Below are 20,751 nucleotides of genomic sequence, written 5' to 3' on the forward strand. Positions count from 1 at the left end.
TGCAATATCATGTATGTAGCGTTATAAAACAGGATAGTTAAAAAAAACATCAAAAAGGGCGCCCGTGTAGCTCAGTTCACTCAGTCTCATCCCCCCCCCCACACTCTCTCCCTCTCCCCTTTCATGTCTTCAGCTGTCCTGTCAAAAATAAAGGCTGAAAATCAAAAAAAGTCTTTTTTTTATGGAGAGTTTTCAAATTATGGAGCTAATAAGCTTATAAAATCGTTTGAGCAAACAAAAATAACCATTATGTGTATGGACAACTTTTTTAAAAACTAAATATGAAAATGGATAGTTTAATAAGAGGAACAATCATCAATAAAGCACAAAAAGAAACAATTAAAGAGACGTATAGCGTTCCAAATCCCAGTTTTATTGGTCGTTGGATTTCAGGTGAACCAATGGCACGAGAGAGAGGTTAATCCACAATATCAAAAAAAAAAATTATACAAAATAATACAAAAAGAAGTTCCAGTTATACAAAGCAAAGATGTGGATTCTTTTCTTTTTTTTTTTAATCTTTTATTTTCCTACTGCCCAAAAACTCAAGAGTAAGGCACAGTCATTACCACATGTTTAACCTTCCACATCCGTTTGTCTAAAGCCTTGGTCTTGGTTACCTTGGAGACGCAGGCTTCTCTGAGGACAACCGCTCCTTGTATTCACTTGATATTCCCAAACGCTCGAAACTTCTGAGAGAAAATTGGTCGGACTTGTTGAGGAGTCGGCTACAATCATGTATCATTTCACGGAGCTACAATGATTGGTTTTCCATACTGATTTTCACATCAGAGGAATGCTAGATGATGATGCTGATGATAGATGGAAGAGCCCAATCATAATCAGTGCCAAGATAATCTTTGCTGTATTATAAAAATCAGTAGACAGAAACCAATGCTTATTGTGTTATGGAGAAAGCTGAAGGGTGTAGAGTCAGAGAGGGCAGGACCCCTAGGCGCATTGTGCTATATAACAGACATTTAATTTCAATAGACGACAAATTTAAAGTCTTCTTCTTTTCTTTTTTTTTCCAAAAGTATGCCTTCTCCAACTTCACTGACAAGTCAGGGACAGAAAAATCAAACAAACACAAACTCATTGTAAAGGCTGCCAGGATACTTCGCAAAAGCTCAGACAGAAATTAAAACTAAAGAAGAAGCAGATTTAGGTTATTAAGGGCACTCTTTCAGCCCCTTCGGGTTATATGGCAAAGCTCTCAAGTGCAGGGGCAGGGACGCAGCATGTAATCGCCATCTGTTGGTCCAGACAGTGTGTGAAATGCTCGACGGGACTGTAACATTTCTGAACATGTCATGGGTTAGTAGCACCAGGTTCCAGTTTGGTCAGTTGTGTGCGAGATGATCGGTTATTCCAGTATCAAAGGTTTGGTCTAGGTAAAGGCTGAGGTCTGGGTTTTAGTTAAAGGATTCAAAAAGCAGCTTTCAAAAGGGTCTATAAATCATTTCACCCAGATGCTATGATGATAATGTCTGTGCCTTGGACGTAGAAAGAAAAAGAAATCCAACTGTGTATCAGGGAGTGCTTTTTTTCCTCTCCCAGTAAGTACAGGTGAGTGCAGTAAACATACAGTATGTGGCCGCACCATTTCTATTTTCTTTATGCTGTTCTCGGGACAATAGGTTTAGAGTGTGGTGGGGTGATGGGAGGGGGGGGGGGGGGTAACTTCCTACATCCTGTTTGGTTTTGGAAAATCCCTGGCAAACCAATGAAAACACAGCTAGAGAACAACACAGTAAACTAGTTTACATTTGAATATTTTACACTTGAGATGAATAAGGGGTTGGGGGGAGGTTACACCATCTTCAATATCTTTATCATCATCATCCGATCCACTCCAGTTATATCACATAGTCATTACATCACACAGAGGCATCAGGGCCTACTCATGAAAACAAACTAACCGGGCCTGGTCTGATAGGAGCAAGAAGGTAAGTTTCTACGTGACGCAACCGGACAAAAACAGACCCGCCGTCGTGTCTCCAGCTGACAGGAAGCAGCTGACGGAGAGTCTATCCGGTGATGGTGGATCTGTTTTGCAGAGATTAAATCAGGTAGAAACAGATCTAGCAGACCAGGTCGGATACCATAAATACTGCCACCACGTGCTGCTCACACAGACAATAGAGAGACGTGGGAGGGGGAGGAGGGGGCTCTTTAAAACGTGGCTCTGCTCTGGGAGAGGGACGGCTTAATCGCAAGGCGAGGAGGAAGGAGCGAGTGACGGGTCGAGCAGCGAACCAGATCGGAGCAGAAAAAGTGCACAGCCCCACCGTAACTATGGCAACAGATAAAGGTTGGCGCTGCAGAGGTGGGAAGGGAAGCGTATAGGGAAGGAAAGGGAGGCAGGAGAGAAAAGGAGTGTCTCCTTCCTTTCTTCTTCCATCCGTCCTGTTCTCTGTGTGCAGTTCATCAACATGTAAAGTCATAAGTACAGGCTATAATATGAGGAACGGCGGGGGAGGGGGGGAGTGGGGGATGTGGATAGGTAGAGATGCAAGGGACGGGCTGTGCCGGTCGCCACACTTCATTCATCAGCATCGCAGCAGTGGGCGGCCGCATCCCCCCCGCTTCCCTCAGTACTCCCAAAGCGTGGCGCTCTCCAGGTCGTCGGCGTTGGCCTTCAGCACGCCGGCGTGGTCGCCGCGGAGGTACTTGCTGTCGGCGGCGTGGCGGACGGCCAGCTTGTTGTAGTCGCAGAACTCAAAGAGGAAGTCGACGGGCGTGTCGCTGCTGCTCACCACCGACTGCTCGTTACCCACCATCCAGTATTTCCCCGTGGAGTCTGCAGGAGGAGAGGAGATGATTTGAGACAGAGAAAAGGTGGGAAGAGCAAGAGAGCGACACGAGTGTGTAGATGGGGCATCATGTGGCAGAGAGGTGGGGGAAGGGTGTGAAAAAAATGGAGGAGGGAACAAAAGTTTCGGCTTAAAATTGCTTTGTTTGTTACATAATGTGAAGGGCTGGGAAATTATCCGAATCAAATCCCTCTTTTTAGCACAAATGTAAATCCATAATGGGAGTAAATGATTTAATCCATAATGGGAGTAAATGATTTAATCCATAATGGGAGTAAATGATTTAATCCCTTGCATGCCTGGCGGAGGTTCCTCCATGCGCTCTGACGAGCAATACCTTCCTGCCGGCTGTGTAATGCTGCCACGCAAGTTCACAGCCCACAACAGTCAACATGTCCTTCAGCAAGACCCTGAGCGTCTATCTGCTGCCAGCTAAAAACACCTAAACTGACCTTGCAGGCTGTAGGCGCCGTCTCTGAACTCCAGGGTGAAGTAGTCATAGGAGGAGCGGTTGGAGTCCAGCGTACCCGTCACCTTCCTGCAGCCGATGAAGCCATGCTCCCCACGCAGCACGATGATCGGGCGGTTAATCAGCTTCATGAGAAACTCCTCGGACTCACCTGGGGACAGACGAAGGGCACAGCATGTTTACTGGAGCGTCGGAGTGCTAAAACTTCCGTAAAGACACAACAACCTCAAAAACGTTTAGTTCACTAAATGCTTTAATTATTGACTGAAATTCAATTAAACACTTTAGACCCAATTTTCTAAATACCACAATCTGTACATTGAAAGCACTAACTTGTGCATCATATTGCAGCTTACTCTTTTAGTTTAAAGTGCCGAGGTTTTCATACATCTCATTTAAAATTGTATGCAAAGCAACTTGGCTTCAAAAATGCCCTAAAAAGAGGTGTGGAAGCCAACAGCTCCCTCATCAGAAACTGCAGCACAAAGTGAAAGCTTCAGCTTTGATGCACTAATGCCAGCACCCAGCGCCCGCTTTCTAATGGGAGTATCTTCTGATCTGCTTACTGACATTGTGTCTCGCAGCAAGAACAGCAGTTGCTCTAATGGCCAAACGTTGTGCAAAGTCTTCACATTAGCCGTTTGTAACATCTGTGTGAGCTGGTGTTTGTGAACAGTTTGACATTTTGTGAAATATGCTTATTTGCTTTCTTGCTGAGAAGATAAATACCACTCTCATATCTGTCCATTAAATGTAAGGCTACAGCCAGCACCTGGTTAGCTTAGCTTAGCACAAACAGTGGAAACGGAGGAAAACAGCTAGCCTGGCTCTGTCCAAAAGTTACAAAATCCACCTACTAGCATCTCTAAAGCTCATTTATGAACACGTTATATCTTGTTGGTTTAATCTGTACAAAAACCAAAGTGTAAAAGCAACAATTTGCAGTTTTATGAGGGGTTATGTGCCCCCAAATCAGATCCTTATGTAAAAGTACAATCTTGCTTAAGTAAATGTAATGTAAAAGATGTATTATCAGCTAAATATACTTAAAGTATCAAAGTAAAAGTACTTGTACTGCAGTTAAATGTCCCCTGTGACAGATATATTGTATTCTATACATTGATGCAGCAATACAGTATGTAGGTGCATTTAACTGTTGTAGCTGGTAGAGATGTAGTATCTCAAGTACGTAAAAGTGACTTTCCACCACTGTTTATGTCATAGTGCAAGCTCATAACTCTGCATACATAGTTCTCACATGTTTCCAATCAAGATAATCAACTTAAAAAGAAATGCAACACAAACATGGAAAAAGAACAAAGGAAAAGATTGCAACAAAGCTAAATCGCCAAAGAGTAAACAGTTACATTCTGCTGTTGCGAAACTGAACCACTGGAATCTATTGGAACAACCAGCCAAGATGTAATTCCTGTGCTGCACTGTAAATCAGTTAGCTACGTGTCAGTGTCTGAACGGCTGAATCAACAAATCTCACCGACCGGCAGAGTCGATGGTTGCTGCTAGCTGGCCGTTTTTCTTGGCGGCGACGTATTTCCCATTGGCAGCCCGGAGAGTCAGCCTCTTCCCACGCCACTCAATGTCAAAGTAGCAATTAGCTGACCTGCAGACAGACAGAGCGAAAGTAAAGGCATGAGAGATAAGCAGGATAATTACATTTACATGGCAGCTAGATATCCAGTAGCACACTTGCATGAGTGTCAGGTGTAAACACACAGTCACATTTAACTCTCCTGTTGCTCAGAGAACTGTGGTTTAATCCAGAACTTAAAGTGCTCATATTATGCTCATTATCAGGTTCATAATTGTATTTAGAGGTTATATCAGAATAGGTTTACATGGTTTAATATTTTTGTTGTACTGCACATTGCTGCAGCTCCTCTTTTCACCCTGTGTGTTGAGCTCTCTGTTTTAGCTACAGAGTGAGACCTCTCACTTCTGTTCCATCTTTGTTGGGAGTCACACAGGTAGCTAGGTAAGGACTACTAGCCAGTCAGAAGCAGAGTATGAGGGCGTGCCCTGACAGTAGCTAGGTAAGGACTACTAGCCAGTCAGAAGCAGAGTATGAGGGCGTGCCCTGACAGTACCTAGGTAAGGACTACTAGCCAGTCAGAAGCAGAGTATGAGGGCGTGCCATGCTAGCAGCTAGGCGAGCATTATAACGTGTGTTACAAAGTGACCACGTTTGTCTCTGAAGTAAAGGCTGGACTACAGTAGAGCTGTTTGGAGCAGTTTGTGAACAGTGTTTTCTGTTGGAGATGGTAAGTCCCTTTGGGGTGGACTTTGGACTTTTTCACTTTGTAAATCTATAACATGCGCAAAAAGATATACAATACAATAAAAGGAAAGGGAAAAAGTCAATCAGCATAATATGAACATTTTAAGTAGGTAATTGGATAGGTAGGATCAAGGTAGAGGGATAAGCTTCAACTGTAGTCGTTAAATTAATTCAAGTTCTTAGTTAATCCTTCCACTTGGCACAGAGAACAGTTTTATTTTCTTATACAGCCATCACGTTCTGCCTTGCTAGCTTATTCAATTCAATTGTATTCATAGTACCAAATCATTACAGAAGTTATCTCGGGACACTTTACAGATAGATCTAGATGAATCTTTTATTAGAGATGTTCTGAAACATTCTCCAAAATGTTTCCTCAAACCACTGAAACAGGACGTGGTGGAAGAAAAAATGTTTGTGGTCTAATCTGTGAGGAGAAATCAAATGCCAAGAATGTGATGGGGGAATTTGGTGGACTTCCACGCAGGGCGCTCTGCAGTGCATCAATGATTGTCTCTGCTCTTAAAGGGACAGTTCACCCCAAAAATCAAAAATGAATTCATATTTTCCCTGGTCGTTTAATGTGGGAACTATTTTCTTTCTACCGAACTACCACGTCTGTGGATTATCTCGAGTAACCGGGTCATGATTTCTGGAAAGAGACTTTGCTGTTGAGTTTTTCAAATGTATTTTTTTGGCGCTTTGTGCACCACAAGCCAAGTGCTATCTAGTTCCATTATATTGCAGAGAAGGCAGACATCTCTACGGCAGATATCTCCAACACTGGGCAACTCACGCTAAAACAATCTAGATTGACAAATAGCGCTACAGGTAAGAGGAAAAATATGTATTTTTGATTTAGGGGTACACATGCTTCTCTGACCAATCTCATACTGGATCATGTTTTTGTTGTGCTCTGTATCACTCCTGTACATAAACATCTGCTTCATGACTGTACATCTGCAGCTTCGATCTGTAAAAACACAGATTTCCAAAATAAAGGTCTATTTTTAAACTATAAAAAAGAAGCCAAGTGCTCTACTTAGTACTTAAGGATGACAAAACAAGTCTAAACCTCTATTCCTGAATCTGTTTGGGGCCTCAGGGAAATCATCCAGGAGCACAGGGTCAAAGGTCAGGGGTTAACAGCCAGCACTCTAGCTGGGCCGAACCCCAGCACATTAAAGAAAATCACGTTCTACAGGTTGAGGTTGCGCACAAACGTACTTAATCTCCCACAACATGCCACAGCCATGAGGTCACTCACTCTTCACCTCCCACACACACACACACACACACACACACACAGATGGCGCAAGTGTGGCTATATCTCAGTAGAGAAGAAGAGACATGACAGTGATGTGTGTGTGATGCGTACTTGGTGGAGGCGGTGCACTGCAGGCCGCCGTTAGCAGTCAGGGTCCAGTATTTCCCAGCGGCGGTCCGGAAAGCACACTTCCGGTTTTCGCGACAAATCTCCACCTGGAACACTTCCTGGTCGCCCTCCTCGTCCTGATTGGCTGACAGGTCCATACCTGGGCGGGGTCAGACAGTTGGGGGGGGGGGGGCGTGAGAGTACGGTTTAGCTAAAATACAGGCTAGTGGGTCAGACGTTAGCTCAACGCACATGTGAGGGCTGAAAATAGCCGCAGAGGATGACCATTAACAACCAACAGTCCAGACACACACACAGTGAGGTATGAACGGCTACACACACACACACACACACCCCCCCCGGTCAGGATCAGACGTACTAAATGAGCAACATCAGACGGGCTTGGATTAGTGAAGGATTTCACACAGCTGCACACACACACCCACACATCTGTCACAGTCCAGACAGACCCCACCACAGTTGAAAGGGTTAGTCTTCATGGTTGACGGTCACTAAACATTCTGTGTTTAAAAAAACAAGAATCTTCACTTCACTGGCATCTACCATGAATGTAGACAGCAACAGCTAGAGCTGAAACAGTTAATCCATCAACAGAAAACTAATCCCAAACTATTTTAACAATAAACTAATTGTTTAGGTCATTTATTAGGCCTGAAACAGCCTTGTACTCACAGCAGGGCTTTGAGCTAAATGCTAACGTCAGCATGCTGAGGTCATTAGGATTCATCTCTTGGCATCATGATTGTCTCAAACAAAATGTCATGGCAATCCATTCAACAGCTGTCAGTTGTGGACCGACTGGCTGGCTTTGCCTGGCAAAAAGAAAAAAGTCAAACATTCTCTGATTCCTCAAATATGAGGATTTGCTGCTTTTTTTGTTTTGCATCAATGTAAAATGAATACTTGAAGGTTTTGGACTGCGGGTCAAACAAAAACAAGGAATTTGAAGAAGAAGCTTGAGCTCTAGGACATTTCAACTATTTTCTGATATTTTATTGACCGGCATTTAGATGATGAAAACAAAAAGAAATACTTAACGCAATTAAAACTGAAATGAATCGCTATAAATGTTAGTTGCAGCTCGAGCTATAGAAAGTATAGTCAAAAAGGCTAGCATACATGTCCTCTGTGTGTCTGTGTTAGAGTTGGGCAATATATTGATATTATATCGATATCGTGATATGGGATTAGATATCATCTTAGATTTTGGATATCCTGATATCGTACTATGGAAGTGGTGTCTTTTCCTGGTTTTAAAGGCTGCATTACAGTAAAGTGATGTCATTTTCTGGACTTACCAAACTGTTGTAACTGTTCTATTATCTGCCTTTACCCACTTAGTCATTATATCCACATTACTGATTTCATCAGTCATCATTTTCATTCATTGTGTAAATATTTTGTGAAAGCACCAATAGTCAACACTACACTATAGTTGTGGTATCGATAGAGGTATTTGGTAAAAAATATCGTGATATGTGATTTTCTCCGCCCAGCCCTAGTGTGTGTGTGTGTGTGTGTGTGCACCCAGACCACATTAAAATCCCATCAACCAGTCTAAAGCACTTAAGAGCAAAAAAGAGGTATAACCAAACATGAGTCAACTATAGGATGAAGACATACACAACCCCTCTAATGTACCATTCCCGTCACACACACACACAGTGCGTGCTATTGTACTGTATATGATGAGGTCATGCGTGGATGGACCTATGGCTAGAGAGAGATAGAGAGATGGACTGTCTGTTGGACTGCTGTGTAAATGTGTGCAGAGAGAGAGAAAGAAAGACATGTTTGAGAAAACAAACCAGCGCACTCATGTGTTCCCCATTCGTCTCCCTTTTCATGCGTGACTCCCTCCCCCACTTCAGCTCATTTTGCCCCATGTTTCCTTGTTCTCTTACAGCCTCTCAACTGGCTGCAGTGGTCACGTTGAAAACATAAAAAAAAGGGAAATCTGCCCTAAAATGCAGTTGATGATGAACAATATCATCATGTGTGTCACAATTGGAAGTAGGTTTTCTGGATATGATATTTTAAGTTTTTTGCTAAAAACAGGTTTGCCTAATATATGGAGATAGCAAGAGTGTTTTTTTCTTTCTGTTTTCTCACTCTAGATTTATATTCCATTTGATTTTTACAGATTTATTATATTAAAAATGGAATACATAGTTTTAAATGATGGCTTTAGTGTGTGCAATGGGTCATAAATGCATTCTTTGCCATTTATGCAGGAGGACAACCATCCTGTCTGATGTTAAGTCATAATGAAATGGTGCTCATAGTGCTATGCATCATGTCAGTGAAAAACAGAAAGCAATGGATGTTTACGAATGCAAGTTATTAAACATTATCTCTACCAGCAGTAGAGATAATGTTGACATGTTGGGAGTGTTGCAGTGTTTTTTCTCAAGTCAAGTGGAGGGTCCAAATAAAATATGAATGTCTCTGGGGAGGGCCTAACAAAGATCAGCCCCCGCTCCCCCCAGTCCAATAGTTTTTATACAGTCCCCAACAGTTTCACAATATCCTTGGTCAATATGGTCCTATCCCTTAACACAACGCATGCTATCTCAATACAAGCTGCACATGGTTTAATCCAACTGTAGCCACAGATTTACTTTATGTTAAAAGTAACCAAGATTCAAGTCGCAGAAAAGCATTACGTAAGGTGTTCGTCACAAAAAAATGTGTCCGGAAGAAAGAAAGAAATACATACATGTCGCTCCTCTCCTGTCGAGCGCCCGCTAAAGTCAACTCGGGAACTCTGGCCTCTGCGGACAGATTGAGTTTCTGCAGAAATTTGTGGGTATGCGAACGCAACACACACAATAACGTGTTAATGCTATAATGTTGCTCTGCTGATCTTGGCTCAACTGCTTTGCTGTCGCCATGACAATAAGGGGGTGGAAGGGACACACACACACGACCATAATGGGAGCCACATGGTGTGGAGGGGGTGAAACAAGATGAAATGTAAGTTTCGCTGCAACAGACAGGAGGGTTTAGAGAAACACATTAGAGGAGGAGTAGAGGAGGAAAAATGAGGAGAAAAGAGAGTCGGCCTGCAGGATCATCAGTCCCATCACTGAACTCTTCTCTAATCCTCGCTGCTTCCTGCTCGGCCAACACATTCCCTTAGTACAGTAATGGAGAGCCCATTGATTACTGTGGCAGGAGAGGGAGTCTGCTGGATGCTTCTACCCTCAACTAACACACAGGGGGATTACTGACTCACCTATGTCACCAGGTGGTTTGTTCTAAAATGCTGCAAAAAGGTCTGAGGATAAATAATCTGTGATGTTTAAACCTACATTGTGTAATTTTTTGAGTTGATTCTTAGCAAAAACCCCTTTGTTCTTTAGAAATATGTGCTCATTCACATGTAATTACTAGGGATGTCCCGATCAGGTTTTTTTGCCCTCTAGTCCGAGTCTGAGTCATTTGATTTTGAGTATCTACCGATACAGAGTCCCGATCCGATACTTCTATAATATATTAAAAAAAAAATAAAGAGCGAAAAAACAGATCCAGGATGTTCCTTATTTTTTATTTAATTCACCTTATTTTAACATTCAACAACTCTGTTAAACAGAGCACTTCTGTTACATATCTCACAGTTTGCTATGGCAATGTTGTTGTCATCAACTTTATAATACCTCCAGACCGCAGACATACTCGCGCTTTCCGCTTCAAGCTGCTTCCGTGTTCTACTTTGCCGGAATTTAACCAATAGCATCTCTGCAACAAAGTGATGTCATGCCGCACGCATTGCTGTTTCTGTGTGGAATCAAAAGGGTCTAACTCTGTGCCACCGCATAACTATAGATGTGTTAAAAAATAATGAGAATATATATACACATATATATCAGAGTCCTGATCGGGAGGTAACGTCCGATTCCGATTGAGTCTGAAACCACGTGATCGGGCCCGATTTCCGATCACGTGATCAGATCTGGACATCCCTAGTAATTACTTCCACCAACTAATCAAAGGACTCTCGTAAGCGTAGAATCTGCCATTCAGAATCATTCAGAATACATAGGAGTGAGTCGCTCGAATGACGGCCGCCATGTAGCGCCTCCATCTTTAAAATACCTTAGCCAAAGAGGGACATACCTCCGCCTTTCGCGCTTTTACACTCAGTGGCACCGCGACGAATGCCAGTCGGGAGGGAAAAAGAAAATTAAAAACGACAACGTGACAGGCAAAGCAACAAGACCAAAGTTAACATTGCTATTGAACAGCTGCGTGTAAAACGATGGAGATACTAAGAGCTAATTTCGGGTTCGTCCACCGTAGGAGTTGAAACGCGCTCGGAATGGGAAGGGCTAGAAAGTAATATTCAGTTGGTTATCATATACAATTTCACCGCTAGATGGGAGAAATTCTTACACAATGTAGCTTTAAGTCATTCAAAACCTGAGGGCACAGACTTTGACTTATAAAACATAAACAGTTCAAAGTTAATAATACCTGAATTGAGAAAAAGTTAACTTTGAAGAAAAACATTATGTAAATGCTTTCTCCATTAGAGCACCAAGGCTGCAGAAAGCAAACACTAGACCTCTTTTAATAATTCAAAAATGTGCAGTGGTTCATAAATGTTCAAATGTATGTTAATTAGGGAGCTTTAGAGGGGCTGGTGGGCAGATTTTGTAACATCTGGACTGACCCAGGCTAAACGTTTCCTCCCCCGTTTTGAGGCTTTATGCTAAACTAAGCTAACCAGTTCCTGAGTGTAGCTTCATATTTATCATACAGACACGAGTGGTTTCAATCTTTTCGTCTAACTTTTGGCAAGAAAGCAGTCTTATTAGAAAATGTAATGTATACCTGAGACACTCTGGCCTGACAGAGCTACTAATCATACTGTCATTTGTTCAGGATTCAATGCAAGATCCATTTGTCTCATGATCTAAATACTTTTAGCTCTCAAGAATAAAGTTAATTAAAAAAAAAAACTTAACTTCCTTATACAAAAACTGTTTTTTTTAAATGTTTCTATGTTCAGAACGTGTTTGGAAGTCAGCTTCCTCGTCATTGTCAAATCAAAAATCTCAATAATTCTGAACATGTATTAATAAAGGCAACATGACATCATGACTTTGCATAAATGTACACGCTGACATTCTTAAGCCAAGTGGCGTGTTATCTGTACGCATTTTGAGCTATCCGCGTGTACGTCTACGCTGTATACAGTGGACGTAAACATACACGCCACGTGGCGTGTTATCGCGAGAATGTGTAATCGCGAGAAGAAAGCTACAATTGAGTTTAGGAAAAGAAGAACCGGTTGTGTTTAGGAAAAGAAAAACGGGATTTGCTTTAGTAAAAGAAAGCGACGGTTGAGTTTAGGAAAAGAAGAATGGGGTTGGGTTTAGGAAAAAAAAACAACACGCCAATAATAGCATATGAATTGGCGTGCCATACATACGCCATTTCATGAGATCAGTCTGATAAATAGAACACAGTTTTAAACACTAGTTAAAGTCAGGCATCATCATGACACATTCACACATGAGACGGAGGGAAAACCAAATTTCACTATATGAAAATACACCAGGAAACTAACGAAAGACACTTTACATGCTGTACGGTGAACTGAATTACACCGAGCTGGTTTTAATACATTATTTTCTAAAAATAATTTTATTTGAATGTATGTGGGTGAGTCTTTTTAGGAGCCAACAACAAGGTTTTTTACTCTTGTCAACATATTGACCAACCTTTAAATATTTTAGTTTCAAATATTTTTAGTTTCACATATTTTTATTATGAAGCTTAATTTCAAAAATCTAGTTACAAAATTGTTATTGCGGTGCTTCCGTGAGTGCTATCTGCTCATCGTCCAACCCGGAAGTCCAAATATTTACACACACACACACACACACACACACACACACACACACAGTGAAAATACAAGACTGACAGAGACAAAACTGTCACCCTGAGGCCCACAGAGCCCCAGCCGTGACCCAGAGAGAGGAAAGCGTTATATGCCCAGATACAGTATGTCATTACTAATCACTTTGTGAAGCTCACAGGGTTGATGGAGGAGCAGGAAAGAGGTTCTCACACACACACACACACACACACACACTTCAGCAAACCACACCAAAAGAAGTGACCACCCATCCAAAATCCACCCAAACCGCACCAAACAGAGCACAACACACACACACTCACACTCACACTCACACTCACACTCACGAAAAACAACCCCTCTATCTTCCTGTCCACCCCACCCACCACATTCAGCCTGATGGCGGCAGGCACAGATTGTTGGCCTTGGTTACTGTGAGCCAGCACCGGTGGCCTGCTGTGAATGCACGCGATTGTATCAAGTGCAGTTGTGTGTGTGTGTCCTATTGTTCAGCAGGCCTGGCCGAGGAGGCGACCAGCTGGGGCACAAACGGGGATGCAGATCATCAGACTTTGTTCTGATCCACACACACAAAAACACACACACACACACACACACACACACACACACACGCATGCCGGCCAGCCTACACACTGAATGCTGTAAACGTCTCTGCTCATACAGCATGGACAAACTGAACCCACACCACTCCAATACTCCCACTCCCTCTAACAAATGCAAAAAAACGAGGTCAGACATGCGAACTACAGTACTGTGCCTGGGGATGTGCCAAATCTTCTGGTAAATTGATTCCAACCCCATTCTGTGTTCAGTGTGTTGTACAAAAATCGACTGAAGAACAGTTGGACTGTAAGTTAGAGGGCATTAATGTGGAGACACACCCCGAGCAGAGCAGAAGGACACACTGGAGACCAGCTGAAGTCTAACCTATAATAAAGTAGACGACATTAAGGAGGAGAGGCTTACTGCTCTGCAGTCGGCGTGAGGCCGCAACCCTGACACGCTCCCAGCACACACTAGGGCAGCACAATAAATAGTTTGTTATTGCATCGCAATATCAACTTGCGCAATAATCACATTACGAAAGACACTCTGGGATTTTTTGAGTTAGGCTGGTTAAAAGAGATTATCAGTAGAGAAGTGCACTTTAAAATGCAACTATCAATCTTTTTTTATTGGTGCCTTTTGTGTTCAGTTCAATTTGTTCAATATAAAGAAAGTTGGAAATAATTTCATTTTTTTTTTTAATTGAACAAGCAATTTGTTGTATTTTAGCAGTTTACTGAAAGCAGCAGAACTGCGTACGCTTTAATATCCGTTATCGTATACCCCATTTTTTCCTCATATTGTGCATCCCCAACACATACACACACATAATGACTGAAAACACAAACAAACGGAGGGTCTATAAGCACATTAAGCATCAGCATGTCACAATTGATTGCATCTGTTCCTTTTTTCCTATTGGGTGACTGTGTGTGTGTGTGTGTGTGTGTGTGTGTGTGTGTGTGTGTGTGGATGAGTTGCAAAGGGAGAAGATCTTCCCCCTTTACCCTGCAGGGATTAACTCACACCAGCCAAGGTTGGAGTTGTGTGTGTCATGTCCCATTTCCTGCCGGCGGGAGGGTGAAGGATACAGAAAGGGTGTCAGGGCTGAATCATGGCCAGACACAACATGAAGCCTCGGTTTTATGTCTCCTTCTTTCCACACACACACTTACACACACTTACACACACACACACTTAAAGCCTGATTATAACTCTGATTTTATGCTTTCAACACTTTTAAAAAGCTTGCACTGGAGTCGGCAAACAGTAATCTAAACAAAGAGTGGATGTTTAAACTGTCACCTGCAATAATAAAGAGTTCCACAGTTTGGGGAAATAAGAGCATTCCTATTTCTGCTGAGCGTTCAATGAGACAATTGATACTGCTTTCAGCACCACCAGTCAGCACTCCGAGGTCACACCAGTAGCCAACAGGATACGACGGCCTCTCACCCATTTAGCTGACAAACCAGCACTCCCGTCTTCACTCACACTTACACCACAGTTTAGGGGCAGAACAGGCCACTTAAAAGGCCTCTGGGCTACAAGGCTAACTGACTGATAATTGTGTCTCAGTCCATATGAGGGTCATTAAATAGTCGCTCAGGGAATTTGTGACCATCTATGATACAGTGGATGAGGAGAGTGGACGTTATGGTCAGCAAACGAGCAACAGCACAGGGTCAGGTTAATGGCAATTATAAGGACAGCAGACTAATGTAATGAAGGATGTCTAAACGGGATTTGATCTGGAACTCGGTCTATAAAGTGCGAGTCACAAAATCAACAGTTTTGATTGGACAAAGCAGCTTTTGGACTGACCCACTTGAGCTTGCTCGCATCAAAACGCTAATGAAAGCCAGCCAACTTTAGACTGCCATGTTGGCTGAGGTCTTGCCAGGCAAACAGCCGCTGCAGAGAGGAGCTATGAGCAGCTGTCGGTTTGAAAAACATCTGGAGACAGTTTAATTCCACTCAACATTTAATCCACGTCACAATGATCCAGTTGTTGGAGGGTTGTTGAACATGGTCTTCCTCTAAAACATGCAGACCTCCCCGCTCATTTTGGACTGATTTGAGCTGCTGGTTGGCAGACAGAGCAGAGAGAACATGGCTTCATTTGCACATGAGAGCACAAGTGTCCTTCAGCAAGGCATCATATCAGCCACTGACCTCTGATTACGGATGCAACGATACAACTTTTTACTACAAATTCTGATACCTCAAGTCAAGGTATCTGCCGATCTTGCTGAGGGAATTTTCATGTAAGGTACAATGAGCCCAGGGACTGCTGTGGCATTACAAATCAGTCCGCCAGTCAACAGCATGTCAATACTGACATTAAGTGGCCGGGTTAGCTCAGTTGGTAGAGCAGGCACACATATATAGAGGTTTACTCCTCGACGCAGCAGCCGCGGGTTCGACTCGGGCCTGCGGCCCTTTGCTGCATGTCATTCCCCCTCTCTCTCCCCTTTCATGTCTTCATCTGTCCTGTGGAAATAAAGGCCTAAAATGCCCCAAAAAATAATAAAAAAATAAAAAAATACTGACATTAAAGAAATCCTATTTTTTTTTAAAAAGGTACACTAAGGTATTTGACCATTAGTTGGACTATGGAGCAATGGTTTTAGAACTGAACGATTAGTCGATTTAGTTGTTTTAGTCGATCGACAAAGTAAAAATAAAATGTCAATGACTCATTGGTTTCAGCTTCTGAAATGGGAATACGTTTTACTAGTCTTCATGTCAAAGTCAATCAAATATCTGCATTTTGGGCGGTTTGGAAGAAACAAGCTATTTAAATATATAAATATAAAACTTGGGCTCTGGGAAATTGTGATTGGCATTTTTCACTATTTTAAGACATTATATCGACCAAACTATATCGACTGATCACAATATAAAACGGCAGATGATTCTGTAATAAAATTGTTAGTTGCAGCAAATATTTTCACAAGTGGGTCCACGTTCGGTCAGTATCGTGCATGCACACGAGGATGCACACGCAACAAATGTCTGCCATCGGTTTCATGCTAATCCCCTGAGCAAAAATTGTCGCTATCGTGGAAAGAAATGTGTGCCAACAAAGAAAGGAAGAAGAAGAAGACTACAAGCAGGCAAACAATGCAGGATTAAAAAAAAAAAAAAACATTTACAAAGAGAAATGCAGGGAGGGAAATGCACTCCACGTTTGCTAGATCGCGAAGATACTAGTATACACAATGCGTTTCGGTGAGAAACAATGAATGTAAACATGACTATTGTTTGTTTACAAGAAAGCTCCACTGAGCACCTTTAATGTGGATCTGTCATAATGGCCGATAAGGTGAGATACCTGTCCGGCCAGTCCGATTGGTCCATTTCTACCTCTGTGGAGGAAATGCATCGTAGAGAATTTCCCTATGGCCATCAATTAAGTCCAGTCAAATATGTTTGCTTTGACGTGTGTCCTAAATAAATCCTAAATAAATGTATTCATCTTGATTGTTCTAGTATTATGTGGTGTGAGTATCACACACACTTGTGTGAGCAGGATGTTGCTGTGGCATTTCCCTGAACTGCACCCTCCATAATGAAAGACAATCTGATTTGGCAAAATGTCCCTCAGACAGCAATCCCATTTTTCACTTGGGGATTAAATGCAATTCATGCTCCCATTCCAGAGAACATCATCATCTAATTCCAACAGATCCGTTTTAAAAAAAAAAAAAAAATCAGCAGCATTTACAGCCTCACGTTTTCATGGCGTGAGCCTTTTGTATTCAACCTCCACCTTCAAAACCGACCTCCATTTTGTGTCCGAGACCAAGCCCCATTTGTGAAGAAAAAAGAAAAAAAACAGTTGAGAAACAGTTCAGATTGAGTAACAGCTGATGAAGAGAAAAATGGATAAATATCCCCTCAACATGTGAACATGTTAAGACAGGAGGCAGAACAAACAGGCTCAGGGTGTGACAGAGAGACAGGAGCAGAAAATAAAAAGGATAGACAGATCATACTTTCTGAAAAGACGAAGCAGAACCACTAAACCACACGGTATTCTCACCAGCGTGTTTCTCTGACCAGACACTAAATATAGATTTAGAGAGCTTTAATTAGTTTATTCCGATCATTCATTACAGTCAGTGGCACGGTCGCTCTGCTTTCTCAGGCACTGATGATTTTTTTTGTGCCGACTCAAAAAAGGAGGCCGGTACATTTTAAGTGCTCTGGTGAAATTCAAGGGTCGGTTATCTATTTAGTCACCCATCAACATGAGGGATGCCACTGACAATGACCCAGCAGCAGCCAGCCAGGCCTGAAGGCTAGTGGAGCAGGGAGGAGTGGGGGAGGGGGTGAGGAGGCAGAGGAGGAGGAGAAGTGAAGGGAGGATGGGAGAGAAGACATGAAGGAAAAAAAGGAGGCAACAGTGAAAGAAGAGGTGAAAGGAGATGATGGTGAGGAAGAGATGGAAAAAGTTAGAAGCGGTGAGGGAGGAAAGGAAGGAAGGAAGGAAGAAGGTGGAGGGACAAGCTTGTATCCACACACACACACACACACACACACACACACACACACGTTTGTAATCACTATCTTTGTGGGGACCCGTCATTGACATAATGCATTCCCTAGCCCCTTACCCTATCGTTAACCATCACAACTAAATGCCTAACCTTAACCCTTACCCTCACCCTAACCATAACCTAATTCTAACCCTAATCCTAAAACCAAGTCTTAACCCTCAAACAGCCCTTTAACCTTGTGGGGTCCAGCATTTTGGGCCCCACAAACTGTATTCCCCAGTTTTTGGACCCCACTAATATAGTAAAACACACACACACACACACACACAATGTGAAAAAAGAAGAAAACCATATTAACCAGTTACTATCTTAACTGTATATGAAGAACCATGACTATGTCTAAAGGGTTCAGCTGATTTTAAAGCTGCAGGAAAAAGATCTACCCAAGAAGATTTTGGGTTGCCATGCCATTCAGGCCAGTGCAAAATACTGATAACAGACCTTCATTCGTGTTAATGTTTTGCATTGTAAATAAAGTTCTGACTAAGTGGAAGTGAAATGCTTCAATACATACATATTATGGGATGATACACTTCAAAATAAACTTATGTGTGTATTCTTTTAAAAGGTGCCAAGTATCTGTTCTTATAAAACATCTGGAGTCAAGGAATTGACGCAGTAATTTTGGTAACATTTTGTTGGTTTTCAGACATGGTTCATGCACCTTTCCTCTCCCCTCTAGCTGTGGAGCTGTTCTGCTTTGTGCCAGTCAAGCCTCTTGCCAGTTTAAGACTGTTTTACATTTGAATGATGGCACACGTGCACATGATGCTGTATGTGTTCACAGGGCCGAGGACTGTGTACTTCTTTGTTAACACTCTTTTCATGCCTGTTGTCTGTAAAATTCACTGAGAACACTTACAGCCGACACAGGCCATACTCAGTGTGCCTCTATCAGCTCGTATTTTCAATTCTGTTTGTGTGGGTTTTCCCCTGAACTTTGATATATAACAGGCCTTTAGTGTTTGAGTTTGAGGGTTAGCTATAGGCCTACATAGGCCTATACTGTATAAGGATGGGGACTCTGGCCAAACACGCCACTGTTAAGCATGTGTTGTGTGTGAATATGTAAGTCATTGACATGTCCTATATCCTACTGTTTAGGATGTAAATTAGTGTGTGTCTGACATTCCATCACTTTAACCCTTCCTCTGCCAGAGGAACGAACACACACACACACACACACACACACACACACACACACACACACACCTTGCCGGGTGGAGACGTTCCTCTCGTTGGCAGCGGTGAGCACGACCTGCGGGTGGCTCTGCTCCAGCACGAACAGCTCGTCCTTGCCCACGCGCGCGCTCTTCCCGGACTTCATGGTACCGGAGGGCCCAGAGGGCGCGAGATACCTGCCGCTACAGTCCCTGAACGCCACCTTGCCGGAGCGGAACTCCAGCGTGTAGCCCGTGCTCTTGTCCGTGGTGGCGACCAGCTCGCCGTCGTTCCTCAGAAAGCGGTTGTCGGAGGTCTGCAGGTGGTAGCGCTGCTCGCGGAACACCAGCGTTATCATGGAGTCCACCCCCCACGGGACGTCCCGGTCGATGGCAATCTCGTCCACTTTGCCGCTCAGGTGCGCGTAACGCTTGCGCGTCATGCTGAAGAGGTTCACCTGCGGGTGCATGGCGATGTGCACGCTCCATTTCTCCGCCACAGAGGCGGTCTGGGCGAAGCAGATGATCCGGTCCTCGGTGCCGCCCAGGTAGCGCCCGTGCGGCTCGGACTGCAGGGACCAGCGGCCGTCATCATGGGCGGTGATGACGAACCGGCACTCCGGGCCCGGGGTCTCGCTGTCTCCGGTAACGTTCCCGTCCTTATCTGCGGCGATGTACCGGCCCAGATGTGACTTGAGGTGGAACACATTCCCGGTGGAGTCGTCGCCGCTCTGCTCCAGAGTCCAGATCTGCTTCTTCTTCATGCTCGAGGCGGAGGCGTTGATTTTGAAGCCGAAGGTCTCTGCCGTTAGGTATTTGTTCCCGCAGTTGATGAGACCGAACTGGATCTGCAGCATGTCGCTGGTTCCGTTAGTCGCGCCGTTAGTTGTCATTGTCGGTTCTGTGCGCTCGAGCCTTGGACCGGACCGGTTCTGTGTGAGAGGGATGGGGGGAGGCGGTTCTGCTAGTGAGCTCGCGGCTGAAAGGGTGGGATGCTGTGCTGCCTCGCGTGCTTCTCTTTGTTTGGGGAGTGTGCGTGTGGCTGAGAGGGAGTCTGTGAGCGCGCGCACGGTCCTCAGTGCTCTGCCTGTCTCAGCAGCGCGAGCACGCCGCCACAGCTGCAGCCTATATAACCATCAGTGACGTAGCGCTGCTGGCCACGCCTACTCAGATGGACCGAAATCTGGGAGATAAACTAACATTTTATTTCTCTTTTCCTCCGCTTTTAACTCAAAATGTCACAACTCTTATTTCTACCCTCCTTGATCATATGTAGCCTATAAGTCAAAGTAGTTTTTTTAAGTCGTATTAGTCAAAATAGTGTGTACGCAGAGAAATGTAGAAAGGCTGCAACTTAAGCTGTAGAAGAAGTGTGCTAAAAAGTAAAGAGACCTCTTAATCAGAATCAGAATACTTTATTGATCCCCTCGGGGAAATTGTTAAGCTGTTTCTCGCAGTCAAATTTAAGGCACAAATAAGAGCAAATAAAACTAGTGTATAAGGTAACATAGCTAAAGTGCAAGAAATAAAAAGTAAAGTAAGATTAGGTTAACAAAAAAGTATGTTACGAAGTATGGTGTGAACATAAGTAGCAGCAGGGAACAAGTGGCTGAAAC

General features: G+C 43.4%; 1 protein-coding gene across 1 annotated transcript; it reads right to left on the minus strand.

The window, feature by feature from the left end:
• Positions 1-357: 357 nt before the first annotated feature.
• fscn1a (fascin actin-bundling protein 1a) lies at positions 358-20,256 on the minus strand. The gene is made up of 5 exons (XM_031320689.2): positions 19,188-20,256; positions 6,960-7,116; positions 4,785-4,906; positions 3,269-3,436; positions 358-2,803 (listed from the first exon to the last, which is right to left on the minus strand). Exons 1-5 carry the CDS (start codon positions 20,026-20,028, stop codon positions 2,595-2,597), a joined length of 1,497 nt encoding a protein of 498 aa, XP_031176549.1. The 5' UTR covers positions 20,029-20,256; the 3' UTR covers positions 358-2,594.
• Between the last annotated feature and the right edge of the window lie 495 nt (positions 20,257-20,751).

The sequence above is a fragment of the Sander lucioperca genome, chromosome 21 (genome assembly GCF_008315115.2).
Source record: "Sander lucioperca isolate FBNREF2018 chromosome 21, SLUC_FBN_1.2, whole genome shotgun sequence".
Lineage (NCBI taxonomy): Eukaryota > Metazoa > Chordata > Actinopteri > Perciformes > Percidae > Sander > Sander lucioperca.